A 24,161-nucleotide genomic window follows, 5' to 3' on the forward strand; every position below is an offset into this window, starting at 1 on the left:
TTAATTTATGCAGTTAAAACTGCTTTATAATGCATTTGTAAACGAAAGCATAAGTTTATTCATTTAAACCATATATATATATGGCTTTTTTTTAAACATCATTATCAACTTTTCACCAAAACTCAACTCAACGCTCTTGTATTTAATGACATGAATCACCTTAAGACAGACTATGAAGGACAGTTTTCATGAAGTCGTTTACTAGTTTTTGTATATTCTGCATAGAAACTTGTAAATGTAGCCAAATAAAAATAATTCAACAGTGGCCTACAGTGCAGATTTGGTCATCAGAAGCATCAGCGTGTGTCATAAAGGCTTCATGTGTATTATTAGGTCTGTCAGTTTGTGTTGAGACTGCAGGACTGAAGTCACGGTGATGAAAGGGGTCATTTGGTGTCAAGATGAAAAACAGTATTCAAGTTTCTCTTAGAGAAGATGAACGTCACACGTTATTATGAGATTTCATTCTGAGATGATCTCATAACAGTCTGTTTTTAAATCATAACCTGCACACACTCCATTATTAACATGCTGTGTGATTATTACGATCTTCTGAAACCTTTAAAATGACACTTAACACAGAACATATGAAATAGATTTATTAAAAACAAAAACAACATCTCTGCGTCATTAATTATGTCAAATACATAAAAAAACTGCCCTTAGATAAAATCCAACTATCCAAACATTACAAAGATACTAAATCATTTAAATGATAAACACATGTCCGCTGCCATAGAGGCAAACTATCAGTAAACTAACATTATAAATAACACAGAAGACAAATATGAAGACTTGATGCTTTTGAAGTCTTTCCCTTCAGTTTGAAACACTCAATATGAGCTCAAGTGGACATTGTGTTTTGTTACAGATCATATCAGATGTGTTGTGCACAAAAATGTTCCTCATTCTTAAAAAGAAACACAATCCCAGACAGTCTAGATAAGAGCATCGGTTACTTGGACAATTCTGACCTCCTTAATTATAATAATAATAATAATAATAATAATGAGACATAAAAGCAAAAAACACAATTTGTATGGGGTTTCCTCATTTCTGTTCTCTTGTAGGTTTATAGTTCTTAATATTGTGGATTAAATTATGACAATTGGGCAATTCCGTAAAAATGTCAAACATACCACAAAAAAACAAGTTTTTACCAGCGGTTTTTACTACAGTAACAGCACAGATTTTAATATTTGGAGGTTCAGATACCCATGTGAGATCTCTCTTCAAATTTGTAAAGCATTTGTTTTATTTTTACTGCATAATTTTTCATAGTCAGGTCAGAGCCATTTTCAGGATTGTCACATCCATAACGCTACATATTCCTCATAAATGGACACAAGAAAATGAATATAAAGTAACTATGTTATGTTCTATTAAGAGAAATCACTTCTCCATTCATTGGGTATTATTGCTTCAGGATTGTACATTTTATTTCACAAAATTTTTTGTTTATCGTCTCCCAAAAAAACTTTTTGTCCAATCCGTAACAATCCGGATGTTTATTTCTCTTTTTTTTCATAGACTGAAATTCTTGAAGTTTCGATTCTATCAACAAGGTTTCAGTAAAATATAAACAGATGGTTCCATATAATGGTAACAAATTCACTCGGAGTCAAATCCATAACGCTGGAATTGCACTGTGATCAAAATCAAGGTTTTTAATCCGAGACCTCTGGTTGAGGAAGCAGAGCATCCATAAAGTGACTGAGGTCGATGAGTTTAAATACATGAACTCATGAATGCTGGAGATAATGTGGACAGTCAGGACAGAAAGCACAACACTGTCCCCTGCTGCCCACAACTACATTCTGCTTCAGAATAAACAAATACTTTTGATTTTCCAAAAACAAAACAAAATAGACTTTATTGTGTATAAAATAATATCAAATTTAAGCTGATATAAACCTGTAAAATAACAATGACGAACATCAACAATAAATACAGTGCATTGGGAATGAAGAGATGTTGGTCAGCGTGTTCTAATGATCTCTTGAGTAGCCAAGCGTCTGATCTCATTGAAATCAAACTGAATATATTTTCTCCAGTATCTGCGGTCACGGCCGTATATTTGAGCTGGATAACAAGGACTACCTGCAGGAGGAAATAAAACACTGGTGAATTTCTCTCCGACAAAGAACTACATGACACGGTGGAGAGATATTTAACAAACACGCACCGATGCCGTGGAATATTCTGGCCACGGATCGACCGGAGAACTTCTCATCGCTACGGTTGGCCAGAAATCCTCTGATGTCAGCACAGATCTGAGCTTCCCATTCTCTCATCTGACGACAACAAACATCAAACATGAGGGGTCTACTCCTTACAAAAGAAAGTACTCAAGTGCAACACAGTTTTTTGAGTTGTACAAGTTTTCTTTAGGCTATAAACTACATGACACGTGGCTTCAAAACACCTCAACAAATATCATTTAAAATATAGTTAAGCTAGAAGATTTCAGATGAGATCTGGTAGATCGGTTCAGACGTCAGTAACGGGGACACAACACACCTTGCATTTATTGAGGGACTCTTCCTCATCATCTTCATCCTCACAGGGTTTGCTCATGTCCAGATTTCTCCTCTTATCAAAATAATCTCTCAGCAGATCCTTCAGGGTGTGACTTCTGCTCTCATCCAGATCATCCATACACTCGCTGCAGTTACGATACGCAACACTGCACACAACACACACACACATTTATTAAAACACACGTTATTCAAAACTGATGTGCATTTATTGAAAAAAACTGCTCAATAAAGTGAAAGATGACAGAAGATGAAGAGACCAATAGAGACGTGTGTGTGTGTGTGTGTCTGTGTCCGACCTGCGGAAAGCTTTAAAACAGGCTTTGAGCTGATACAGTTGTGTCCTCTCTTGAGCCATCACACGTCCGTGCAGGAACGCACAAACAGCGTCCAGTTCATCTGGCATCAGGTCTCCATAAGAACGGAAGTAGAAAGATAAAGCTGAGAACTCCACATGGATGCCGCTACGTCCCGTGCCTCCGTATGAACCTGAACGAACAGACATCTCACAGCATTAGCACAGAAAACAACATTGTGCCTTTTGACTCGTCACTCAGATCATTGATCACTAGGTGGTCTCTTGACCATCATTCAAAAGTTCACAGAATAAGCAGACCTCAAAATATCTTCTAAAGACCGAAGGGCATCACCTGAACCCCACTGCAGTGACCTCATGCCTCTCTTGACCAGAGGAAGCTGCCAGCCCATCGTGTCCGCCAGCTCCACCACATCAAACTCCAGAGAGTCACATGACTCCACGCGTTCACCGGCCAAACGCATCCGGGCCAGCATCACGGCCACAGGCGGGCACCTGACAAAACACACACGTGTAGACCTTCAGAAACACACGCATGGATTCTCAAAAAGAACGACACTTCTGATGACCAACAGTTTGAGTTACAGTTTAGTGATTTTGCGCAGTTGTTGCGGGCCGCCGTAGCACTGCAGCTTGCAGACGGAGAGAGTCGGATGAAGAAGCTCCACCCACTCCTGAGGATGAAGCTCGAGGTAACACAACAGAGTTTCTACGCCTGAAACATAAACACACAATCAGAAAGTCTGATCTCTACTCTTACATTGAATGCATTTTTAAAAAGTTGTCTCACTCTCTTCAGTGATGTCCAGAGCCTCCACGGTCTCCTGCATGGGAATGGCTCTCTCATGTGTATGACACACTCTCTGAACGCACACGTCACTCATTTTCACACCGCAGTCACTCTTGTCTGGCTCCTCCCCCTCTCTCTGTGATGTAATGGACTCCTCCACTGCCATCATTGGTCTGTTCTGCTGTTGTGAGGTTTGTGCATCTTGTGTTTGTTGGTCTGTTGGTGTCTCTGTTTCATGCTCACAGACATCCATGTCAAGCAGTTCAGTGTCAGAAACTTCTGCAGCCTACAGAGGGCGACATTTACATTTATCATCCAAGCCGGTCTCTGATAAAACTTATTCCAAAAGCCACTTTAGCAATCCGATCGATTAATGAATCGTTATGAATTAGTTTAACCCAATTAACTCAAGTATCATTTACACGTTATGATCCAGTAAGACTCATTTGAATCATTTAGATTCAGTAGGCCTGCAAAAATATTGCACAGTTACAGAAAAAGTTATGACATCAGTCGGTAGGGACATAGATCAGACGTCACCTGTGTCAGATCCTGATGTTTCTGCTGAATCTGTCGGCATTTACAGGGTGGGAAGACTTTCTGTACCAGTTTCTTGACAGTATAAAAATCAACAGTGTCTGCATAGATGTGTCTGCGCAGCTCGTGCAGGTCTGCACCCTGAGTAAACATACAAACAAATATATGATTTATAACTACAACCTCCCACATTCTGGTGGGAACGCACCATTATTCTTTAATTTGTGACATCACAATAAGCCACACCAGCAACATAAAGACACAGAGGACATGAATGTATGAAATACAGCGGCACAAACCTCTGGGTCCAGAAACAGATGACAGTGCGCCGGATGTCCGTCACGTCCCGCTCGGCCGATCTCCTGCACGTAGCTCTCGAAACTCTTGGGCATGTTGTAGTGGATGATTCCCCGCACGTCTGATTTGTCCAGACCCATTCCAAAAGCCACGGTGGCCACCACCACCCGCAGCTCCCCGCACATAAAGTTATTCTGCACGCGCCGTCTCTCTGACGCAGACATCCCAGCGTGATACGCTTCGGCGATCCACTTCAGTGGCTTCCGGATCTTCTTCCTGGCTGAGGTGTCACAGAGACGGGAAATCAACACTTAACACGTCAGCTCGATGTGACTTTTTTTATGTACTCCAGAGAGGCTGTTACCCAAAGCTTTCTTCCTCTTGCCCACAGGGTTGTCGTCATCCTCAGGTGCAGGTTTGGAGGATTCTCTCAGCATCACACCCTGCATGCAGGTGCGCAGGAGCGCGGCGATGCGAGACGTCTCCTCTCGTCTGGTGCAGTACACGATGACAGAATCTAGAGAACCGAAACGCTCCCCTTTCAGCAGAGACACCAGCGCCTGCGCAACAGCACAAATCAGAACACAAAGCTCTGGACAGGTGTGAAAGAGCATTTGTGTGTGAACGCACCTGATCTTTATCTCTATCCATGGACACAGACAGCTGCAGGTTGTGAGGGACGGCAGCGGAGCGCACGGCGATCCCGTCCTCATCGTTGATGTCCAGATGACGGGCGATGTCCAGGGCTGTAGACAGAGTGGCCGTGGCGGTGAGACCCAGCAGACAACTCACACCCAACCGATCCCGGAGTACCTACACACACACAAACTACATCAACACACTCCAATTCAAATCCCTAAAGGCAGATCACGTGCTGTAGATGAGACTCACCTTGCACAGACGCAGGTAGCAGGGACGGAAGTTGTGCGACCATTCCGACACACAATGAGCCTCGTCTATGCAAGCGAAGGCCACCGGCGGGAGCTGATCTGCAGGAGGGAGACAACCGGATCCAGAGTGACCCCCACCAACCAGAGCTTCAGGAGACAAGAGCAGGACGTGAACCTCTCCTGCTTTCACCTACACAGACACAATCATGATCATGCCACCACAACTGGAGATGTAAACATTCACTCAGCTCATGATGTCATGCGATTCACCAAGTAGAAACAGTGTAGAAACAGGGCTATATTTCATGTCTCAACATTACTCAAATCATTTATTCTTTTACTGCCTTCTATAAAACATACATTTTTGTTGTTATTTTACACATTCATGTACCTTTTCAATGGCTGTCTCTCTCTGTTTCTTAGACATGTTGGAGTGAATACAGGCGGCTTTTAACTTGGATGGGATTCCAGAGAGCTTCACAAACATTAAAACATCAGAATTAGAAACATGACAGTGATGGGCTGGCTGCACAAGATGGCGCCGGTGAGCGTTTGCGTCGGCAGACTCATTTCCGGTTATATTACACTATCCAGTTGTTTTGGCTTAAGGAAGAGCTCATCAATGTAAAGAGGATCTGTCATATCGCCTATATATTACTTTCTTCTTCTTTAAAAAAAAAAAAAACATATTTGCCAGACAAAAATCCAAATCTCACACAGTGTTATACGACCAGAAATCACACCATCTTGTGCAACTAGCGAATTATGTACAAAAATCAAAAAAAAAGGAGGCAGACGCACCTGATCATCCATCAGAGACACCAGAGGCGACACCACCAGCGTGATGCACTTTGACCTCTGAGCGTACAGGTACGCCGGAAGCTGATAGCACAGAGACTTCCCCATACCAGTGGACAACACCACCAGTGTGGACAGACCTGAACCAATCACACGAAACATGACAATCAGATTTGATTTCAGGAATGTCTGATTCCATTCTATGTTTTCACATCAAAAAAGAAAGAAATCATTTGTGTTGATATACAACAAACATCTGTTCAGAAACTACCTGACAGGATCCTCATAATGGCCATCTCCTGACCAGGCCTGAAAGATTTGTAGCCAAAGTCCCGCAGAGCTTCATGAACCTCTGGAGGCACGTCTGTGAAAACAGATCCACATAATCAGACGATGACATTTACTTCTGCAGTATTAAACCTACAATCACATCTTATTCCTGTGACTTACCCTGAACCTTCCCATCATCCTTCAGTGTGTACAGAGGCTCCAGTGGAGGAGGGGGGGCAGGACGCTCATAGTCCGGTCTGATGATGTTAAGCAATACTTCTGTCCCCCGCTCCTCCTTCTCTGTGGGGTCCACACCCACTTTGGAAGGTGCCACTATGAAAAACAGGAAAAGCTTCTATAAGTTAAGTGTACCTAACTTAAAATGCACATCATGTGACCCGTGTGAACCCACCCATAGGCTCTGAGCACAGAGTTCCGGTTGCCCTGGCGACATCTTCAAGGGTGGGCAGCTCAAACTCCTCCTCCTCCTCTTCTCCTGGGGTTTCCTGCTGTTCTGCAGAGCTCACGGCAGGGGCTGAGACACAAACAGACACAGAATATCATAACACAATCCCACACATCAGACGAGGGTCATGTGACGGGCGCAGTCTCTCACCTTTCCCTTGACAGTCTCGGGACCAGTGTCCTGAACCGCCACACTTGAAGCAGGTGTCTCCTTGACGATTGAAGCCGCCAAATCGCCCTCGTCCTCTCCCAAACCCGCCCCCAAACTTCTCGCCCTTCAGCTGGAACTTCTGCATGTACATCTGTGATAGAAATAACCTCTCAGTTCATGACTTTCTTCAGCAGAAGATATTATGAAGAATGTCGATAACATTGACTTCCATTCTATGTTTACAAAACCTCCGAGGCATTTCACAAAATATCTTTTTTGATATCAAAATATCACAAAGAGAGTCTCGTGCAGGTTTACAACTACGTGAGGGAGGTTAAATGTTGGGATTTCAATTATTGGGTGAACTCTAAATCTTACCTGTTTCCTCATAGCAGCTCCTCTCAAAGCAAAACCTTTAACATGTGACTTCTTCTTCAGATTGATCTTCACAAAGTTTCCGTCTGTGTTTTTGTTAGACCTTGATTAAGATGAGAGATAGAAATGGGTGAGCGTAAAAAACAAAAAACAAATTTGCAAATGATTATTTTGTGTATTTTTATTGGAATAGTCACTTGACATTGACTGTGTTCTTCATCCTGTAAGCAGCTCGAGTCTCTTCATCATCCACCTCCCCCAGTAGATTCTCCTGAGGTATTGCTATTATCTTTGTTTTCTTCTCGCTCACAGGATCCTCCGTGTCTTCATCCTCCGCTTTCCCTTTCCTCCTCCCTCCTTTCTTTGGCAGATCGTCCCCAGCTGCCTCTCCTTTCTTTGTTCTTCTTTTCTTTTTCACTCCTCCCTTCTTCTCCTCAGAGTCATCCACCTCCTCTTCATCTTCTCTGCGTCTTTTCTGACCTTTCTTCTTTCCTATTTTGGACTCAACCTGTGGCGTTTCATCCGAGTCTTGACTTTTTCTAGCCTTTGCTCTGGATTTCTTAGTGACCGAGACAGAATCAGGCTCCTCAGACTGAGTGTCTGCTGTAAGCTCCATGTTTCTGTCATTTACCCCTACAGCATCAGGCTCCGAGGAGCCAGGATTAGCATCCAATGTCACGTTGCTACCGCTTGAAGTTTCCTCTGGATCTAGATGTGATTCAGCTACTGAAATTTTGGAAGCCGTTTTACTTTCCTTTGATGGGGTTTCGCTTCTAATGCTAGGATGCAAAAACTCCAGCTTTTCTGTCAGCTCCGAATTCCCAACAACGGGCTCCCGAGGTTCCTCCACCTCGTCGAAGACCTGGCAGCGCGATAACCAACCGCTGTCCACAGAGCTGAGTCTCTTCGTCATCGATTGCTTCAGGAACTGGACTTTCTCAATGCTCCTGTGTGCGGTCCCTACAGCTGGAGACTGGGATTTAGAAGGTGTGAGCGCAGGGAAGGGGTCTGACGGCTCAACTTCTGTACTGGTTGTCTGCACAGGAAGAGCACTGGGGTCTGGACATGTGTTTGCTGGTTTTGGTGTATAAGATTCTTTAGCTGTATTGGAGTCTGTAGTGTCCTTTAATGGCTTGGTGGGCGTTCGACGAGGAGTTGATGCTTTTTTTAAGGAGAATGATCTTTCCTTGGATTGGTAATAGGAGAGACACAAGTCAGCAATTTATCCAAATAACAACTTAACTGCTCAAGTTGGGTAACGGCTTTGGCGTCTGCCAAACTGTTAATTTCTTCCTGCTTCCAGTTTTAAAGCTCGATTATGTTACTGTGTTTTAATATGAGTCATAACATATCTACCTTTGTTAAACCTCCAAGATTGGTCTTGAGTTTCATGCCAAAATATTGAGCCGAAGCATTCAGAGTCTCTTTATCTTGTGATGTAAGTTTCGGAACGGCAGCAGGCAGGTTACCGCGGTTCAGATGAGATCCCCAGCATCCAGAAACCTTTAAAAGACAAGAATAATGAACATGTTTACATTACAACACGCTTAATAGTACATTATAATCTCCTCTGAAACTTCAACGGTAGGTTTGTGAAAGTGTGAAGCATGTCCTCACAGATGCTGGACTCTCTTGGGTTCCCGTGTGGGTCTCCTGTCCTGTGCTGCTTCTTTCTTTGGCTTCTTTAAGAGTTCTGTATTCTTTATAAAGTTCTGTAAACAACCACACACAAGATTAACAAATCAGAATAAATACTACACAAATAAAAGCTTGACATGTCAATACAAAGTGAAGGAACAGAATAAACATACGTCGTGTCTCCTCTGGAGCTTTATCAATGTCATCCTATAAAAATAAAATATTTGTTTGTATCTTATTGATTAAACTCATCAGTCAATCCACTGATAACACAACACTAGCAACTACGAAATATACACAAATTCATTACATGGAACACAAGAAAACAAAACAACACAATCATACAACATAACACATTGTTCAAAGCACAATACCTTAGTAGGCTTCCTGCTATTCGTTTGAAAGAAAGTTTGCTCCCATTTTTTCAGGAGGACTTTAACGTCATTGTATCGATCCATGTTAGTTTATTCAACACAACTGAACTACAATTGCAATCAGACGCACAGCAACCTCAGTTTTAGGTCAAAATCCCGTCATAAATACCGCCACAGACGAGAATAAACGTCAGCAAGAACAGTTATAAAAACATAAGTGTGTGTTTGTTTATTTATTTATTAAATAAAAGATAAAACTTATACATTTCACTTCACTGGACAACACACTGCGGCTTTTCACTTAGCGCGCAAAACGTTAAATCGGCATTAAAAACAATACGTCATTTCCGCCTAATTTCCGGTTCTGAGACGAGAATGTCACAATAAAAGTCCTCAACACCGCTGATAGTCATTTACATTTCGTTTTATTACCTTTTCATCACAGTTAATAAATAACCAATTAAAAGATGGAATTCTGTAATTATATATATATAATTCTTCAGCACCGTGGGTTCGGCAACACGTTAAAGAATAAATATTAACATTTGTTATTTGTACACCTTTAAATCTTCCAAAATAGACGTGTTATTTTCATTGTTTGTCAAAAAGACTTTTTTGTCAAAGAATAATTGTTTGTTAATAGTTCTTTCATTCTTAAGTTTCTCTTTAAAGCAGATTTTGAACATTCATAGTCTGAATCAAATGTTGCTTTTGTCTTCATAACAAGTCACGTGATAGTTTCTTCCCATGGACACCACTCGTACAGTCTCGTTCGAACCCTGAGGACATAAACAAATATTCCAATTAATATCAATCAAACTGTAGTTGTTTTCTTTTGATACAAGCCGTTATAACAAAATAAATACTGCTAACTTTTTAATAAAAAAACATGATTTTTTTTAATGTTCAAAGACAAAGTCATGTCATTTCGGAACCAAACTCTTCATATATAAAAGTATACAGGAGAAATGAACCTCGGTGGGAAGAATGAGCAGACCACACGCTTCACATGTCTGAGCCACAAACCTGTGTGAAACACATCATGTTACAATCCAAAATCCAAGTCTCATAGGGTTTATTGTCCATCATTGTAGTTCTTGCTGAGAGTTTGTTTCATTGGCGGTTAACATTAAACCAATTGATCCGTTTATGTTCAAATGTTGCTCTTTCGTGAGCCACATCAACGTGTGTTGTTCACCTTCGATAATCTTTCACACAGTAAATCTTCTGTTGTGTGTCCACATTAAACTGCTGTCCCTCCAGCTTCTCTTTACAGATGACACAGTGGAAACAGTCGGGATGGAAAGACTTCCCCAAAGCCTGGATCACCTGCACAAGGTCAGAGGTCATCTGGATGAAATGTGTGATTAAATAAAAAATTAAACATTACATAAAATTCTCTTCATTAAAACACACTCAGAATGATTTGCAGGCTGACCGTATCTGAGATTAAATATCCGCAGGACGTGCAGACCTCTGCCAACTGTTTGACGCTGGAATACTGTATAAAAATATATACTGTGTTTATAAAAACACTATTTTTCACAAGAAAGCATTTAAGTCAGAGTCGCATTAGTGCAATAATAACTAACACACCAAATAATCCTCCTCGCAGAACACACTTCCAGAAAAGTAATAAAATGGCTTTCCCTTCAGTTGTTTGTCTGAAAGAAAACAAACATAATATTTTACGATAACTTAATAAACGTCTGAAACATCCTGAGCACAACACAATATAGCGATGCTGTTTCATATGATTCTGTATTGTAAAACTATAGTACATTTAAAGATGCAGACTGGATTTTTGACGTACAGCTTGCATTTACAGTGTGTTCAAAACATGGTATTTTTGTGCATTATGATATGTCACTTACTGCAGAAAGAGCAGGTGAAACATTTGGTGTGAAATATTTGACCCATAGCCTGACAGGCCTGATCTGAGCTGTGAACGGAACCAGTGCACTTCACACAAGACCCTGCAGGGGGCGGACAAGACACCACCACACATTTATTCTCATTCTCAGAATGAAATATTTTTGTTTTACACACATTAATATCTTAACTAAATGATTTTTTATGAAATAAATGTTTTAATTGATTTGTTTCCACAATAAAATAAGCGGGCACTTCATTTAAAGTTTAATGTCTGATGCAGTTTAACTTCTGAAATGTCCTTACATTTTCATCACAGCGGATACATAAAGTAAAGAAAGGTTTACAATATTCCCTTGTGTGGCAAAACATCCTGTTTATTCTATTTATACAGATAGCAAAGAATCCTGAAACAGAGTAATTAAGAAGTTCAGGAATTGTCAAAATTGCAAGAATATTCTGTTCTAAATCACATGGAAGATTTATTTTATTATAAGCAATTTTTAAACGTGACACACTGAACTATAAACATTATAAACGTTAGCTGATAACATTGCAAATGTGTTTACATTACCCATCATTTCATTCACATCAAGGTCGTGGGCTTCAGCGGAGCACACAGTGTTTCTGTCCATTCTCTGTGTAGTTTGATCACAGAATGGACTGCTGTCTGCAGACAGACTCCAGCTGTAAGAGGAGAACATACTGTGAATTCTCCAGTGTATGAGAGTGTATTTATATGTGTGTGTGTGTGTGAGAGAGTGCGTGAGCATGTGTGTGTGTGAAAGAGAGAGAGAGTGTGTGTGCGAATGTGTGGGGACCTAAACCTGTGTGTGTGTGTGTGTGTGAGGGAGAGAGAGAGAGAGAGAGAGAAAGAGGCAGACTGTGAGATGGTATACGTGTCTTTAATGGACATACATGATATATTTATCACTAACAGCTGTGTATCACAGTTACAGACTTGCTTAAACATTTCACATGGCTGATGACATCAGTCTCATTCAGATGAGTCACTTTCAGATAAAAATATGTGTATTATTGTTAGCAATAAAATATATTTGTGCCATTTTTTAACAAACACTGTGAGCTTACTAAACCAATATTATCATGGTTAGAAATTCATAACTGAAAAAAACCCAATGTATAGTATAATGCAAAGTCGCTTTGGATAAAATAGTCTCCCTAATGCATGAATGTAATTGTAAATGTAATCCTATAAAGCTGCTTTGGAACAATGCACATTGTGAAAAGTGCTATATAAATAAATTGAATTGAATTATCTTCTTCTTGCATTTCAGGTGTTTCAGACCAACCTACTTTATATTGTGTTTATATGTGTTAACTGTGCAACATTATAATGCATACAAAACAAAAAGACATTTACAACATTTGCAGAACACAGTTCATTAAGAACAGTAGTCTATAGACTTAATCATTGACGAAAATGCTCCACCCCAAACAAAAGTAACTATTGATGATTTTCAGCCATTTATATTCCCTTTAGTCATTTTATTTTAAAGCGCTATATGCGTAGGCTATGTCGGATCAGAAAGGATACAAAAACATAGTGTGAAAACATCTACCTGTCAGTTGTGTTGTGTAATCTGGTTATCTACTTGCGGTCTGTGACTTTTGCATTATTAAAGAGCTGTTGACATTGAAATGTTTGGAATGCTGCTCATGGGCATGTGTGGACTCATTACAGGAGAGAATACAACACTGACACTGAGACGAATTCACATGAACAGCGGCCATTTTTTTGTCTTTCTACATATAATAGCATGAAATAAATGCACATACAAATTCAAATAGTCGTACAAATCAATACAAAACATTTAAAGACAGTCCGCCTGCAGACAATATGCGTAAAAATTGTATTTGAGTCCTCTTTAAACTTTGCTGTAGTTTTTGCGGCAGGTTTGCCAGTAACTTACTGTAGCTTTAATTCCTACTTAACATATTCTCCAATTACTGTTTTCAATTAGCCCACTTTAAAACACTTTTACTTTTGAGATTTTCTAAATGAGCACGTAGAGATCGGCATTAGCACAGCCACACTGCAAAACAAGACATTCTTCCAAAGCATTCATCTCTTGTTTTCTGTAAAAATATTTTTATCTTCTTAAATTTACATGCACATAACAAGAAAAGTGACCCAAGATATTTAGTCTTGTTTTGTGAAAGAAAAATACATAAACTAGGTTTATTTTACAATGAATTAATTGTACATTAAATCTACAATAAGTTACTGACAAACTTACAGCGAAATTACAGCAAAGTTTTACAGTGTGTGCTTCCATATATGAGTCGGACACAACTTCCGCTCACCTGAACAGCCTGAAGGCTCATGAATATTAATTAGTTCCTGCTGACGTTTCACGATGTACGTGCAGCTGTTTGCTTTACTTCTCTAATTTAAATGCAGTGCTTGACCTGTTTTCTTATTTGATGTGAAATAAAAGTTTATTTATTTATTCTAAACAACACACTACATTTATTATCATTAAGTAATGCTTCTTAATTTAAGCAATAATTATATCATTTCTTGGCTGAAAACCTAAAACAAATGAACAGTTTGACTGAATATTATCGATAACCTACCGGTGAAGACGGCGTTTATCATTCATAATATCCTCCTGCAGGAATAATAGGGTACTGATGAGAGTTTCTCTCACAAATAGCCTTTAGTGAATGAATGAATCTGTTTTGCCGTCAATTAAATGAAAAATAAACGTTCTTCTGCTTTTTTTAGGTTAAATCTCACATGGATCTATAAGAGTCACTCCGAGTTATGTTGTGTGAAACGTTAACATTGCAATAATTTTTCAGTTGTATTCACCTGAATGCAAGTTTGGACAGGTAGAGCGCACACACACACACACACACACACACACACACACACACATTAAAGTACACACTCTAACACACACACACGCCCTTCTGCACACAACAGGTACCAGAAGCAGGAAGCGATCGTGCTCTTGGACACATTGGGTTCAACATGCAGGATCTAACGATTCTATTCACAAAGGATATTTTTTAAACACACAGATTTTATTTAGGAAAGTTTAAGAGACATTGCGGAGGACGATGGGCTCGTGTTTGGTTTCTGTGCTCATTGGACTGATCTTGATGCAAATTCAACAAAACTCAGGTGAGTTTGCAAAGCGCCGCACCAAACACTCCAGCAAGTGAATAAAGCGTCGATTTAAACTCTTAAACGAGATTCTCTCTGTATTCGTTTTGAATATTTAGGGAGTTTAAATGTATAAAATCGATTAAATATTTAATGAAATGTGAAAGATGATCTGAGTCTGAAATAGAGGTGAAAGCATGTTTGAAGTTGGAGACACGGTGTGTGTTGAGGCCTTATGTATACGATGTTGTTTATTCATATGCGCATATTTGATAACACTATAGCCAATAAAACTCTGCAGGATCTACTTCTTCGTGGCCTTAATACTGAAAAAGATCATTGTGTTAATTATGAATAAGAGTGTGTTTGAAGGGTGGGTTGTTGTAACATGCTTTTGGGCAGGAGAGAAACCCATTTGCACTTTCACTGCTGTTTCCTCTGTGAACTCGAATGCGTATCTCTTGTTTGCTTTTCTATTGACATTCCACTTTAACCTCCAATAATCTTTCATTTCCAAGGTCTTTATAGTGATTCACAAAGTGTTTTATTGAGTGTATGTTTGGAGCTGTGTTTTTATAACTAATGCAAATGGGGGAAAGGGATCTTTTTTTGTCTTTACACACGTTTATTTTGTGCATTTTATATTTATTTTAACAACATAATTCTTCATAATTCCAGAAATGCTAAATATATACATATGTGATGGATGACTAAAGTTTGAGAGAGAGATATTATAGTTTAGTTTTTTTGGTTTTATTTAGATTTAGTAATATTTTTATTAGCTTTTAATTTTTATATTTTTAGTTTCCGTGTTAATTTTTGTTAAAGTTTTAGCAATTTTGATATATGCTTGTGAAGTTTTATAATTAAAAAAATTACATCTTTAAAAGTTAAATGTTGCAATATAAGATCAATTATTTTTTATTTTGTTTTTTGATAATTAGTATAATTTTACTGCTTTAAACTTACTTCAGTTTATTTTTGAGGCAACACTTCAAATTTTCCTTAAATTTTTCCAATAGATCACTATCTTTAATTGAGAGATGATTTTAAGATTATTTAGATTACACAGTGCATTTTGTCAATAGTGTTTGAAGTGTTTCATCATGGTTAAATACATTTGATATAAAGGGAGTTGTTTGACAGTATAATGGAAGGAGTTTGGCGAGAGGGGTGTGTCTACTGATTCATACTGTAGAGTTCTGTCACAAACATGAGTAAATATTCGCAGACAATGAAGACATTTGCATGGTGTAACATGAAACAGTGACCAACTTTCTCCACCTGTGATTGTTGAATTTTTAACTGTTACATTTGTGCAATCTAAATCATGTCAAAACTTGTGAACTTTTTCTTAGTTTTTTAAAACAAAGCGGGTGCAGCAAAGAAGAACAGCAAAGATGTCTTTAACCAGTATTTTACTGTGAGACTTGTGAACAAACTTTAAATCATGTTTCAAAAAACTTCTGAAGATTTGTCTTTTCCACTAACACTGTGTATTGTTGTATTTAATCATTTAATTCATGAAAATTTGTATGTTCGGTTTGTGCTCCTTTTTTCTCTATAGTCGCTAACTTACCTGTACAAAATACTTTTTGTTTGTAGCACTTCTCATGATTGTTCTGTGTAAATCAGACTTTTGTGTTTTTGTCCCTTTGCTTTTATGTGGGTGGCTGTCTCAATTCATCCATGTTGTTTGTTTACACGGTTCCACATTCAATTAAAAAAAAATATATTAGTTAGGTTTGATGTTGTTTTGTCCAAGCATAATATTAGCTGTAATGTAGATAAAAAACATTATTATGATTATTTTAAATATTAATATTATAAAATTAAAATGTATTTATTGTTCTGTATAGTTGAATCTTGTCCCAGCATCAATTGATTTGTAATGTGGAATTGTATTATTATTATTATTAAAAATATTATTAGTATGAAACTAAAGTTAATTTATGCTGCACAATTATTTACTATGATTGGATTTTTTGCAGAGTGTTATAAAATTGAGGTGACCCCTCAGCGTGCCACTACAGTAGTCTTCAGAAGAAAAGGTGGACAGGATCTGGACTGCACTGCATGTAAGCGTGTAGGCTCATCTGAAACCTGCCAGAGCTCTGATCTAAAACTTGATGATCCCGAACTTACCGTTGTGAATTTCAACTGCTCTCAGCCTGCAGATGTCTTTAATGTGGAGGTCACCCAGGGTATTGGTAAGAACTGTTTGAGTCTTCCAAGAAACAACATTCAAAAAGTCATGATTAACATCTAAAGCACCTCCCAAAGCATGCATTCAAGCAACAAGCCTATTTCAAGAACAATTTCTAAACATAATGGGTTTTCTTAAGCATGCTGTGCCTAAATACAAAGGTCAAACCTAATGCTTCATTACTTTTATCAAACATCTGCTACAATAAGGTTGTTCAATTTATTTTTATATAATCATCAAGAGTAAAATCGCTTATTTACCTAGAATTCAACTTCCCATTGTTAAATTTTGTTTTCTGAATGTAGAGTGCTTCGAAACACGCTGCAACAACATTGCCATACATCCAGACTCTACGCGGTTCTTGGACTTCACCAGAACCTTTATCTGGGATGTGAAGGTTCCTTTATCCAACACTGTCCAACTGGACTTTCCAGCACCAGGAATGAGGCAGATCAAACCATCAGAACACTGTCTTAACAATCACACTTACACCATCATTTCATACCGGGCGGGACGTACCAGCATTGGCACGTTTTGTATGAGCGGTACAATCAGTCGAATCCAAGTGTTGTATAGGGGCCGTGTATCTTTGGAGGTTCAAAAAGGTACAGACCTGAACCCATCTGACTTCAAAGTGTCTGTTGGACCCGAGTCAACAAGTAAGTGATTTGGAACCCTTGTGGGATGTAAATGTCCCAAACGCTCCCCACAGACTTTGTGGTCCCAACTGTTGTTTAGTCCACAGCAATTGTGACGTTTGGGCCAGGATCATAGTTCTAGAGTCACCAATTGCTTGTGAATTGACTTTGTGAGATTCAAGTGTTTGTCAATAAAATGTCTTTCTCTGGATCTCTAGTGTCGGTTGAGGTGGACTCCAAGCTGCCCAGAGGAGAATCATTCGAAGTCTTTTTTACACCAGAATACACAAAAGGGTTCTCGAGGGAAGATAAAATCAAATGGAACTTTGCTGTTGAGCCCTCGCACAATTTTTCTGTTAAATATCTTGATAAAACTGAACCTGAATGCCAAACAGGGGATGTCTCAATTGAGTATCTGTTTGAAGACAAGTTTGTGCTCACAAAGACATTAAAGGACGATCCCCCGGCCAATAAAAATGGAGATTTCAGTATGACTCTAGCCAATTGCCTTGCAAAGACGGGGCTTTCTTTGAACTTCGAAGTGTCTGTGTTTAGAGGTGGAATTCCAAGTAAGAGGAACACACAGAGTTGTGGACTTTTTAAAGTTATTTAGCTGGAATGTACCGTGCCCAGATACATAACATGCTGCTTTATTTATTGTTCAGAACTTTGCAAAGTGGATCTTCAGAACGAGGAGGGATTGAGTCTACAAGTAGAAAAGAAAAATCCAATGTCCTACTGTGAAATGAGAATGAATTCTCTGGTGCAGGAGAAAACTGTGATACCCGCGGGGAGCAAAGTTGAGTTGTCCTTCCTCGACTGCTCTGCAGATGATCTACAGCTGATGGCCACCAAAACCATAGGTAACACAAACAATGATTTCTTTGAGTCAGAACATGCTTTTGAGTTCATGCTACACTTTTAATCTATATTTCCAAACCCTGTTCTCTTATTAGTTTTAGATTGTCCTAGGGGGCCTCCGTGTGCTGTGAGAAGTACTGATTTAACTATTCCAGCGCCAGTCAGTTGTCTGCCTGCCCTTCAACAGTTTACCTGGCTCCTCCGTTTACCGGAAGGATCCATAGATCTGTCCTCCCTTCAGGGAAACCTACATCAATCTGTACCAGAGAAAGAGTGTAATCAAGTTACCTTCCTGGTCTCAGAGATTGGTGGCTCTAACATCGGCCAGTTTTGTTCTGATGGAGAAGGCACTATCCAGAAAATCCAGATCAAAGGGAACGCTTCCATTACTGCAATGCCCAAAGGTGCACAGGGCCTGAGTCAGGAGAAAGGACCTCTCTTAAAAGCAATCTTGAATCCAGAATTCTCAGGTAAGCTTCTTCTACCTAGATTATTCGAACAGCACCTTGACCCTTTGAATGATGTTGATTTTGATGGGAATTTGCCGTCTGCCTCACAGAGAATGTAGTGTACTCAGTTTCGCCACTTTTTATGGGATCCACGTATCTCACAACACCCAACTGGCCCGATGGTATGATGCCGTCCACCTCCGTCACGTGGACCGTGCTGGTTCCCTCAGATTACCGGGCGGAGATAGTGTTCACCAACATCTCTCAACCGAAGTGCGCCTCGGGTCACGCTGTTGTTAAGATACAATCGGTAGACTCTCAGGAGGTTCAGTCCTGGAGAGAAGATCAAACCCTTCCATCCATGGTCATTCAACAACAAAGCTTCTACCTTAACATGTCAAACTGTGAACCCAAAAGTGAACGCTTTGCTGTGCTCTCTAAGATCATTTTGCAGAGAGAAACCAGTAAGCAACTTATTTCACATTTGGGCTTAATTTATACCGTACATCTTTGTATGTTGATCTAGTCTTGATGTGATTTAGGAAAATTGTCCTGGTTTCCCTGAAAGTAGTCTTTCTGACTTTTCTCCATACAGGAAAGTTGCTGGGTATTATCTTGGCAGTAGTCGGGATTCTCCTGCTCCTGTTAATCGTCGTACTTATTGTTGTTTGCGTCATTCGAAAGTGAGTCTAAGTTTTCTTTCAGAGTTATATTGCAGGCTGTTATATCTATATGAGTCTTGTACATGATCTGACTATTTACTTGCCCTTTTTGTCAGGAAAAAGAAACCTAGAGCCAACAGATCCTCCATCTTTATGCCCAGAGGAAAGTCCAACCTCCCGGGTAATGCCACCTTTCCCAAAACGAGAGCAGACAATGAGTCCCACATTTACGCCTCAATTGAGGATCAACCTGTGGTGGATGGTAACTCCGGACACTGGGGCAACGGACATCAGGTGGACACGTACCGTCCGTACACCGGACCCACTGACCCCATACCAGCGGTTAAGGAATCTTCTCCCGAATATACGCTGGATAGAGGAGATGGAAGACCAGAGGAACAAGAAACATATCAGCCTTTCCTTAACCCAACCAGCACCTTTATGCCTGCGAGGCCTCGTACGCCGCTCATATCGGTGAGCAGTTTACGATTCGAAGACCGCAGGATGGCGCAAAATGAGCTGAACACTTTTAAGAGCACTGGGGATATAAATCCCATCCGTTTGTCCACTGATGAATCCAGATTTCAACCGCAACTAGACTCCGATTCGGATTCGTTTCACGAGCCAGAATATGACGAAACCATGTAGTGTTGAGCAGCTAATATATACAAGCATTTCACAGCTGACTTCATGTACAATTTGACGAATAACTGAGTGTACGTAAGTGTCAACTGGGTCAACAAACAACCCAACAGGAACAAGGCAATTGGAACACACGCTCATAGAGTGTTTTTTTGCAAAGCTGATGCTAAATGCTGGCCGCACTCTCTCACTGCCCTAGTGGTCACACTTGTATTTTACATGTTTAGTTTGATTTTTTAAATACTTATTTTATTGCTTAATGTACAGAATTAATGCTCTTGCTGGAGCTGTTTGTGAACTTTTAAGACCCTCCATACTTGGACATTTAGGTTTTAACAGTGGCGGTTTCATTTTGTAATTTGGTTACAGGTTCACAGATATAAAGTATTTCTCATTTAATTCTTGCTTTTATGTATGTTTGTGGATTCCTAAAATAAATTCTCAGGTGTTTTAATGTACTTTTGTCTAGGATATTTAAAATGGGTCTTTCATATTTTCACATCCACTGTATAACAAGTAGTCCATGTGTTATTTCACAATTTACAATTATGCTTTGGGTGAGGAGCCACTGTTAACTGAAAATCCTCAATCTGTAATTAAATGCTAAAATTTTGGTTTTAAATACTTTTTAGTCTGCATGTACAGAATAAATAGAGCTTTTTAAGAATCAAAACACTTTGTTGTCAGATATGAATCTGCAATATTACATGTATATTATTAAATTATATTCTATAAATACTGGGTTATTTTCAACCCGTGGTTGGGTCAAAAAAAATGACAACTCTCAAATTCTCAAAATGTTTTATAAACCGTACATTTATGACTGAATGTTGGCTCGAGACCTGAACTCATTTCTTTATATGTAATTTCCCTCTGCAAACTTCTTGTCTTGTTAGCTCTCTAGTGAACTGGACTTATTTTGTGGCGTCCCCAAATGAAGAAAAACCACGATGGGATGGAATCTATCCAGGTGGACAGCAGGTGTCTGGGACCTGGCTATACAAAAGTTCTCATCTTCAGAGAAATGAACGGACTGTTTCTTTAAGACCCTCTATATTATCTGTGAAACATGTTTAGTACTCTGTTTAATGTTTCTTTTTTGCTCTGGACAACAAACAAACAAACAGTAAAATCACACATGTGGTTAAAGATTCAGAGTTCTTAAACCAATTTTCAACACAACTTTTAAAATCTTAAAAGAAAACCTAAACATCTGACACTTGCAGACATTTTGAAAGAGTGCAAAATAAAACCGGGCATCACATACTGCGCAGACTTTCCGCAACAACTCCAGATTGAAAATCCGGGCAAAAGTCTTGTAGCGTGTTCCAGCCTTTCAACATCAAATCAGTTTTTATTTGTAAAATGACAACGGTAGTCAAAACTGCTTCAGAACTATTTTCTTTCCTTCAAAATATCTTCTTTTGTGTTCAACAGAACAAAGAAATTTATAAAAAAAATCCTACTATGGTAGTCAATGGTGGCCAAGAATCGTTCCGCTACAAGCATTCTTCCAAATATCTCTCTTTGTGTTCATCAGAACAAAGAAATGTATTCAGATTTGAAACAACTCGAGGGCGAGTAAACGATGACAGAATTAGCATTTTTGGGTGAACTGTTCCTTTAATGAAGGAGACAAACAGCCTAGAAGTCATGTTACATAACCTAACACTGGCGGACACTTTAATAGTTATGGAATAATGTGCTTGTTAAAGTTATGAAGCAAGACAGGACACAGGACATACCGAAACATATTTTATTTATACAAATACAAAAAAAGATCACACACTATCCGAGGAAACCCACTTTCTGTCGTTTCTGGCACAGACTTTCTTCTTCCTGCAGCAGTCGCATGAGAGGAGCATGTAGAGATTTCCCCACACGCTTTCCGGCCTGAAACATCAACACAAAATAATGCATTCACATCAAACAGCAGAAGAAATATAAATATTTACTCACACTCTGAAAAGACATAATAACAATGTTTATTTACTTAAAAATCTGTAATGGTATGCGTATCTGACCTCTGTCATCTCAAAGATGCTCTCGGGGTCCAGACTGCCCTTTCCCATCTTCCTCACACATGTGACCGTCCCTCTGTGTGTGACTGATATCAGAACACTGGCCACTGAACACGCTTTCTCCTGCAGAGTGGCATCCACCACATGTCTTTGACCGATCTGTATGACACCAAAACAATACATCACAAATGCACAAACACACACAAAGAGCGAGGGAAGAGGGGTGCATTGTGGGTACCTTGCACAGGGTTACGATACAGGGAACGTTCTCCACATCGAGCCTCATGCAGTCATAAGGGTCATCTGACAGCTCGATCTCTTTGCCCCCCTCCTCATCCTCAGATAATTGCACTTTGGAAATTCTGATTTAGAAATAGAAAAGAGAGACAAGTTCATCATCACTTCTTAAGGGTTACCACATCTTAACTGAAATCCACAGACTACAAAGACGGCAAGTTTAAAATAATGTTCAGCAGATTACTAGAACAGTAGTTTAGTAATTACCGGGATGAATCCACTTTTTAGTGAATAACTGTAAGGTTTGGCTCAATAAGGGAACACAGAGCAGTTTCAAAACAATGAAAAATTATAGTACAAAATCTTCTACAGTAATTTTATATTCACTAAATAAATGTTTTACTTTTCCAGCTCTGGAAATCATGATTTTAACGTTCGCTGATGTTTCCAGGTTTTCCATGACTGTGGAAACCCCGAACCTACAGTCACGATGAATCCAGACAGGGAAAGATGAGTCAACCTGTCACTCACCGCGTGTTGAACAGAGCAGCTTTTATTGCGATGGACATCGCATCAAACAGGTTTCCATCGCACTGCAGCAGCTGTGGACACGATCACGCATTAAAATAGATGAGCATACAGATATCACAATATTTCACAATATTTCCCAATTCACTCACCAGCACGTCCACATACAACACCCAACAGTGCTCTCCCGGAGAGATGCAGAGGGATCTCAGATCAACACTGAGTCTGTTGTTAAACACTTTATACAGGGTGTTGCTAAGCTCCACCCCCAGGTCCTCTCCGCCCCTCCCCTCAAACTCAGGGGTGGCATTCGCTGAGCTAACGAAGAAAGAATATGTTATTTTGTTGACGTATGCCAGTAGACAACGTTGCACACAATCATAATCAAATAACATTGGGGTAATATGACACAAGTCGTATTAAAAAAATATGAAAACGTAATCTACAGACAGACACTTACTGACATGTGTGATTGTTTTGCATGACATATGTTGAATGATATGGTTCTACATTTCTAACACTTTCTGTCTTCCACACTTTTCTTCACCATAAACTGTTCCGCTTGTAAATCTCTTTGCCATTTTTTCTATTCTATTATTTTTTAACCAACAATGCATTGCAATTCTTGCGAAGCTCGCATACAAAACGTTCACTGTCATTGTGTCTATATATATATATATATATATGAATTTAAATATGTAAATAAAATGGAAAACGATGCACAATATCCGTAAACAAAACATCATTGGCGCACACAATAACAACATCTAACACTCACCAGTCAACAAAAAACTCTAGATAGCCTTCATTTGGTACCATGGGTTTGGGTTTACCAATCTCTGCCTTGATTCCTACAAGAACATCTGTGTGACCCTGTTGTCAATGAAATCAGAAGAAAATATGTATTAAAGAACTCACGTGACAGGTCACTAAACAACCTGTCATTATGCACAGGACCTTTAGTATAAAACGAGCATCTGAGGTGTCTGTATAACGCAGCTTACAAGACTGATTTTAGCAGAACCGTCGGTGTTGGACACCACATCTGTCTCGATCTCCATGTGTCTGTAGTCTTCACATCCTCGCCCGTCCAATCTCAGGTCATCCTGTCAATCACATTAATCATTAGACCATCATCAGAGCTTCACAGAGACCCTCCTGATGGTTCCTACCACCAGATAACCCAGAGGGACATCTGTCCTCAAAGCAAAAAGAATACATAAAAAGTTCTGACAAAGACAATTATTTACAAATAGATGTACATCTACATTTAATAATCAGTTTTGTTGTCATTTAAATTAACTTACCCGAACTCCGTGTATTATATAAACCTTCTCAGCTTCGCTCAGGTGAACCGCTGCCATGTTTCAAACACACGGGTCTCCGAACGCGACGCACACTGCGTCATCACAAAGCGCCGCATGCAGGGCGGAGTCTGGACTGTGTCTGCCAATCACGAATCAATGTGTGT

General features: G+C 39.4%; 4 protein-coding genes across 5 annotated transcripts; 1 reads left to right on the forward strand and 3 right to left on the reverse strand.

Moving 5' to 3' along the window:
- Positions 1-821: 821 nt before the first annotated feature.
- On the reverse strand, positions 822-9,576 carry recql4 (RecQ helicase-like 4). The gene is made up of 24 exons (XM_056742006.1): positions 9,439-9,576; positions 9,238-9,271; positions 9,044-9,138; positions 8,783-8,929; positions 7,624-8,612; positions 7,430-7,529; positions 7,052-7,202; positions 6,848-6,970; positions 6,616-6,768; positions 6,437-6,529; positions 6,169-6,305; positions 5,759-5,842; positions 5,369-5,557; positions 5,108-5,290; positions 4,842-5,037; positions 4,480-4,757; positions 4,184-4,321; positions 3,644-3,929; positions 3,439-3,568; positions 3,188-3,348; positions 2,837-3,026; positions 2,521-2,686; positions 2,186-2,294; positions 822-2,100 (listed from the first exon to the last, which is right to left on the reverse strand). Exons 1-24 carry the CDS (start codon positions 9,520-9,522, stop codon positions 1,979-1,981), a joined length of 4,338 nt encoding a protein of 1,445 aa, XP_056597984.1. The 5' UTR covers positions 9,523-9,576; the 3' UTR covers positions 822-1,978.
- A 514-nt stretch (positions 9,577-10,090) lies between these two features.
- On the reverse strand, positions 10,091-14,098 carry limd1b (LIM domains containing 1b). Of its 2 annotated transcripts, none has more exons than XM_056742009.1 (8): positions 13,912-14,098; positions 11,885-11,997; positions 11,313-11,414; positions 11,035-11,102; positions 10,877-10,939; positions 10,637-10,767; positions 10,413-10,464; positions 10,091-10,217 (listed from the first exon to the last, which is right to left on the reverse strand). In XM_056742009.1, the coding sequence occupies exons 1-8, from the start codon at positions 13,935-13,937 to the stop codon at positions 10,137-10,139; spliced, it is 636 nt and encodes a 211-aa protein (XP_056597987.1). In that variant the 5' UTR covers positions 13,938-14,098; the 3' UTR covers positions 10,091-10,136. The 2 variants fall into 2 exon arrangements, with proteins under 2 accessions (XP_056597987.1, XP_056597986.1); XM_056742008.1 differs by having other exon boundaries at positions 10,637-10,788.
- Positions 14,099-14,259: 161 nt separating this feature from the next.
- Positions 14,260-20,362, forward strand: cdcp1b (CUB domain containing protein 1b). The gene is made up of 9 exons (XM_056741323.1): positions 14,260-14,464; positions 16,438-16,656; positions 16,958-17,311; positions 17,509-17,859; positions 17,956-18,153; positions 18,247-18,621; positions 18,711-19,064; positions 19,196-19,283; positions 19,379-20,362. The coding sequence occupies exons 1-9, from the start codon at positions 14,401-14,403 to the stop codon at positions 19,908-19,910; spliced, it is 2,535 nt and encodes an 844-aa protein (XP_056597301.1). The 5' UTR covers positions 14,260-14,400; the 3' UTR covers positions 19,911-20,362.
- Positions 20,363-21,646: 1,284 nt separating this feature from the next.
- exosc7 (exosome component 7) lies at positions 21,647-24,112 on the reverse strand. Its single transcript, XM_056741604.1, has 8 exons — positions 23,998-24,112; positions 23,695-23,796; positions 23,469-23,563; positions 22,843-23,008; positions 22,694-22,764; positions 22,164-22,287; positions 21,929-22,084; positions 21,647-21,797 (listed from the first exon to the last, which is right to left on the reverse strand). The coding sequence occupies exons 1-8, from the start codon at positions 24,052-24,054 to the stop codon at positions 21,693-21,695; spliced, it is 876 nt and encodes a 291-aa protein (XP_056597582.1). The 5' UTR covers positions 24,055-24,112; the 3' UTR covers positions 21,647-21,692.
- Positions 24,113-24,161: the final 49 nt, after the last annotated feature.

This window comes from Triplophysa dalaica, chromosome 25 (genome assembly GCF_015846415.1).
Source record: "Triplophysa dalaica isolate WHDGS20190420 chromosome 25, ASM1584641v1, whole genome shotgun sequence".
In the NCBI taxonomy this organism is placed as follows: domain Eukaryota; kingdom Metazoa; phylum Chordata; class Actinopteri; order Cypriniformes; family Nemacheilidae; genus Triplophysa; species Triplophysa dalaica.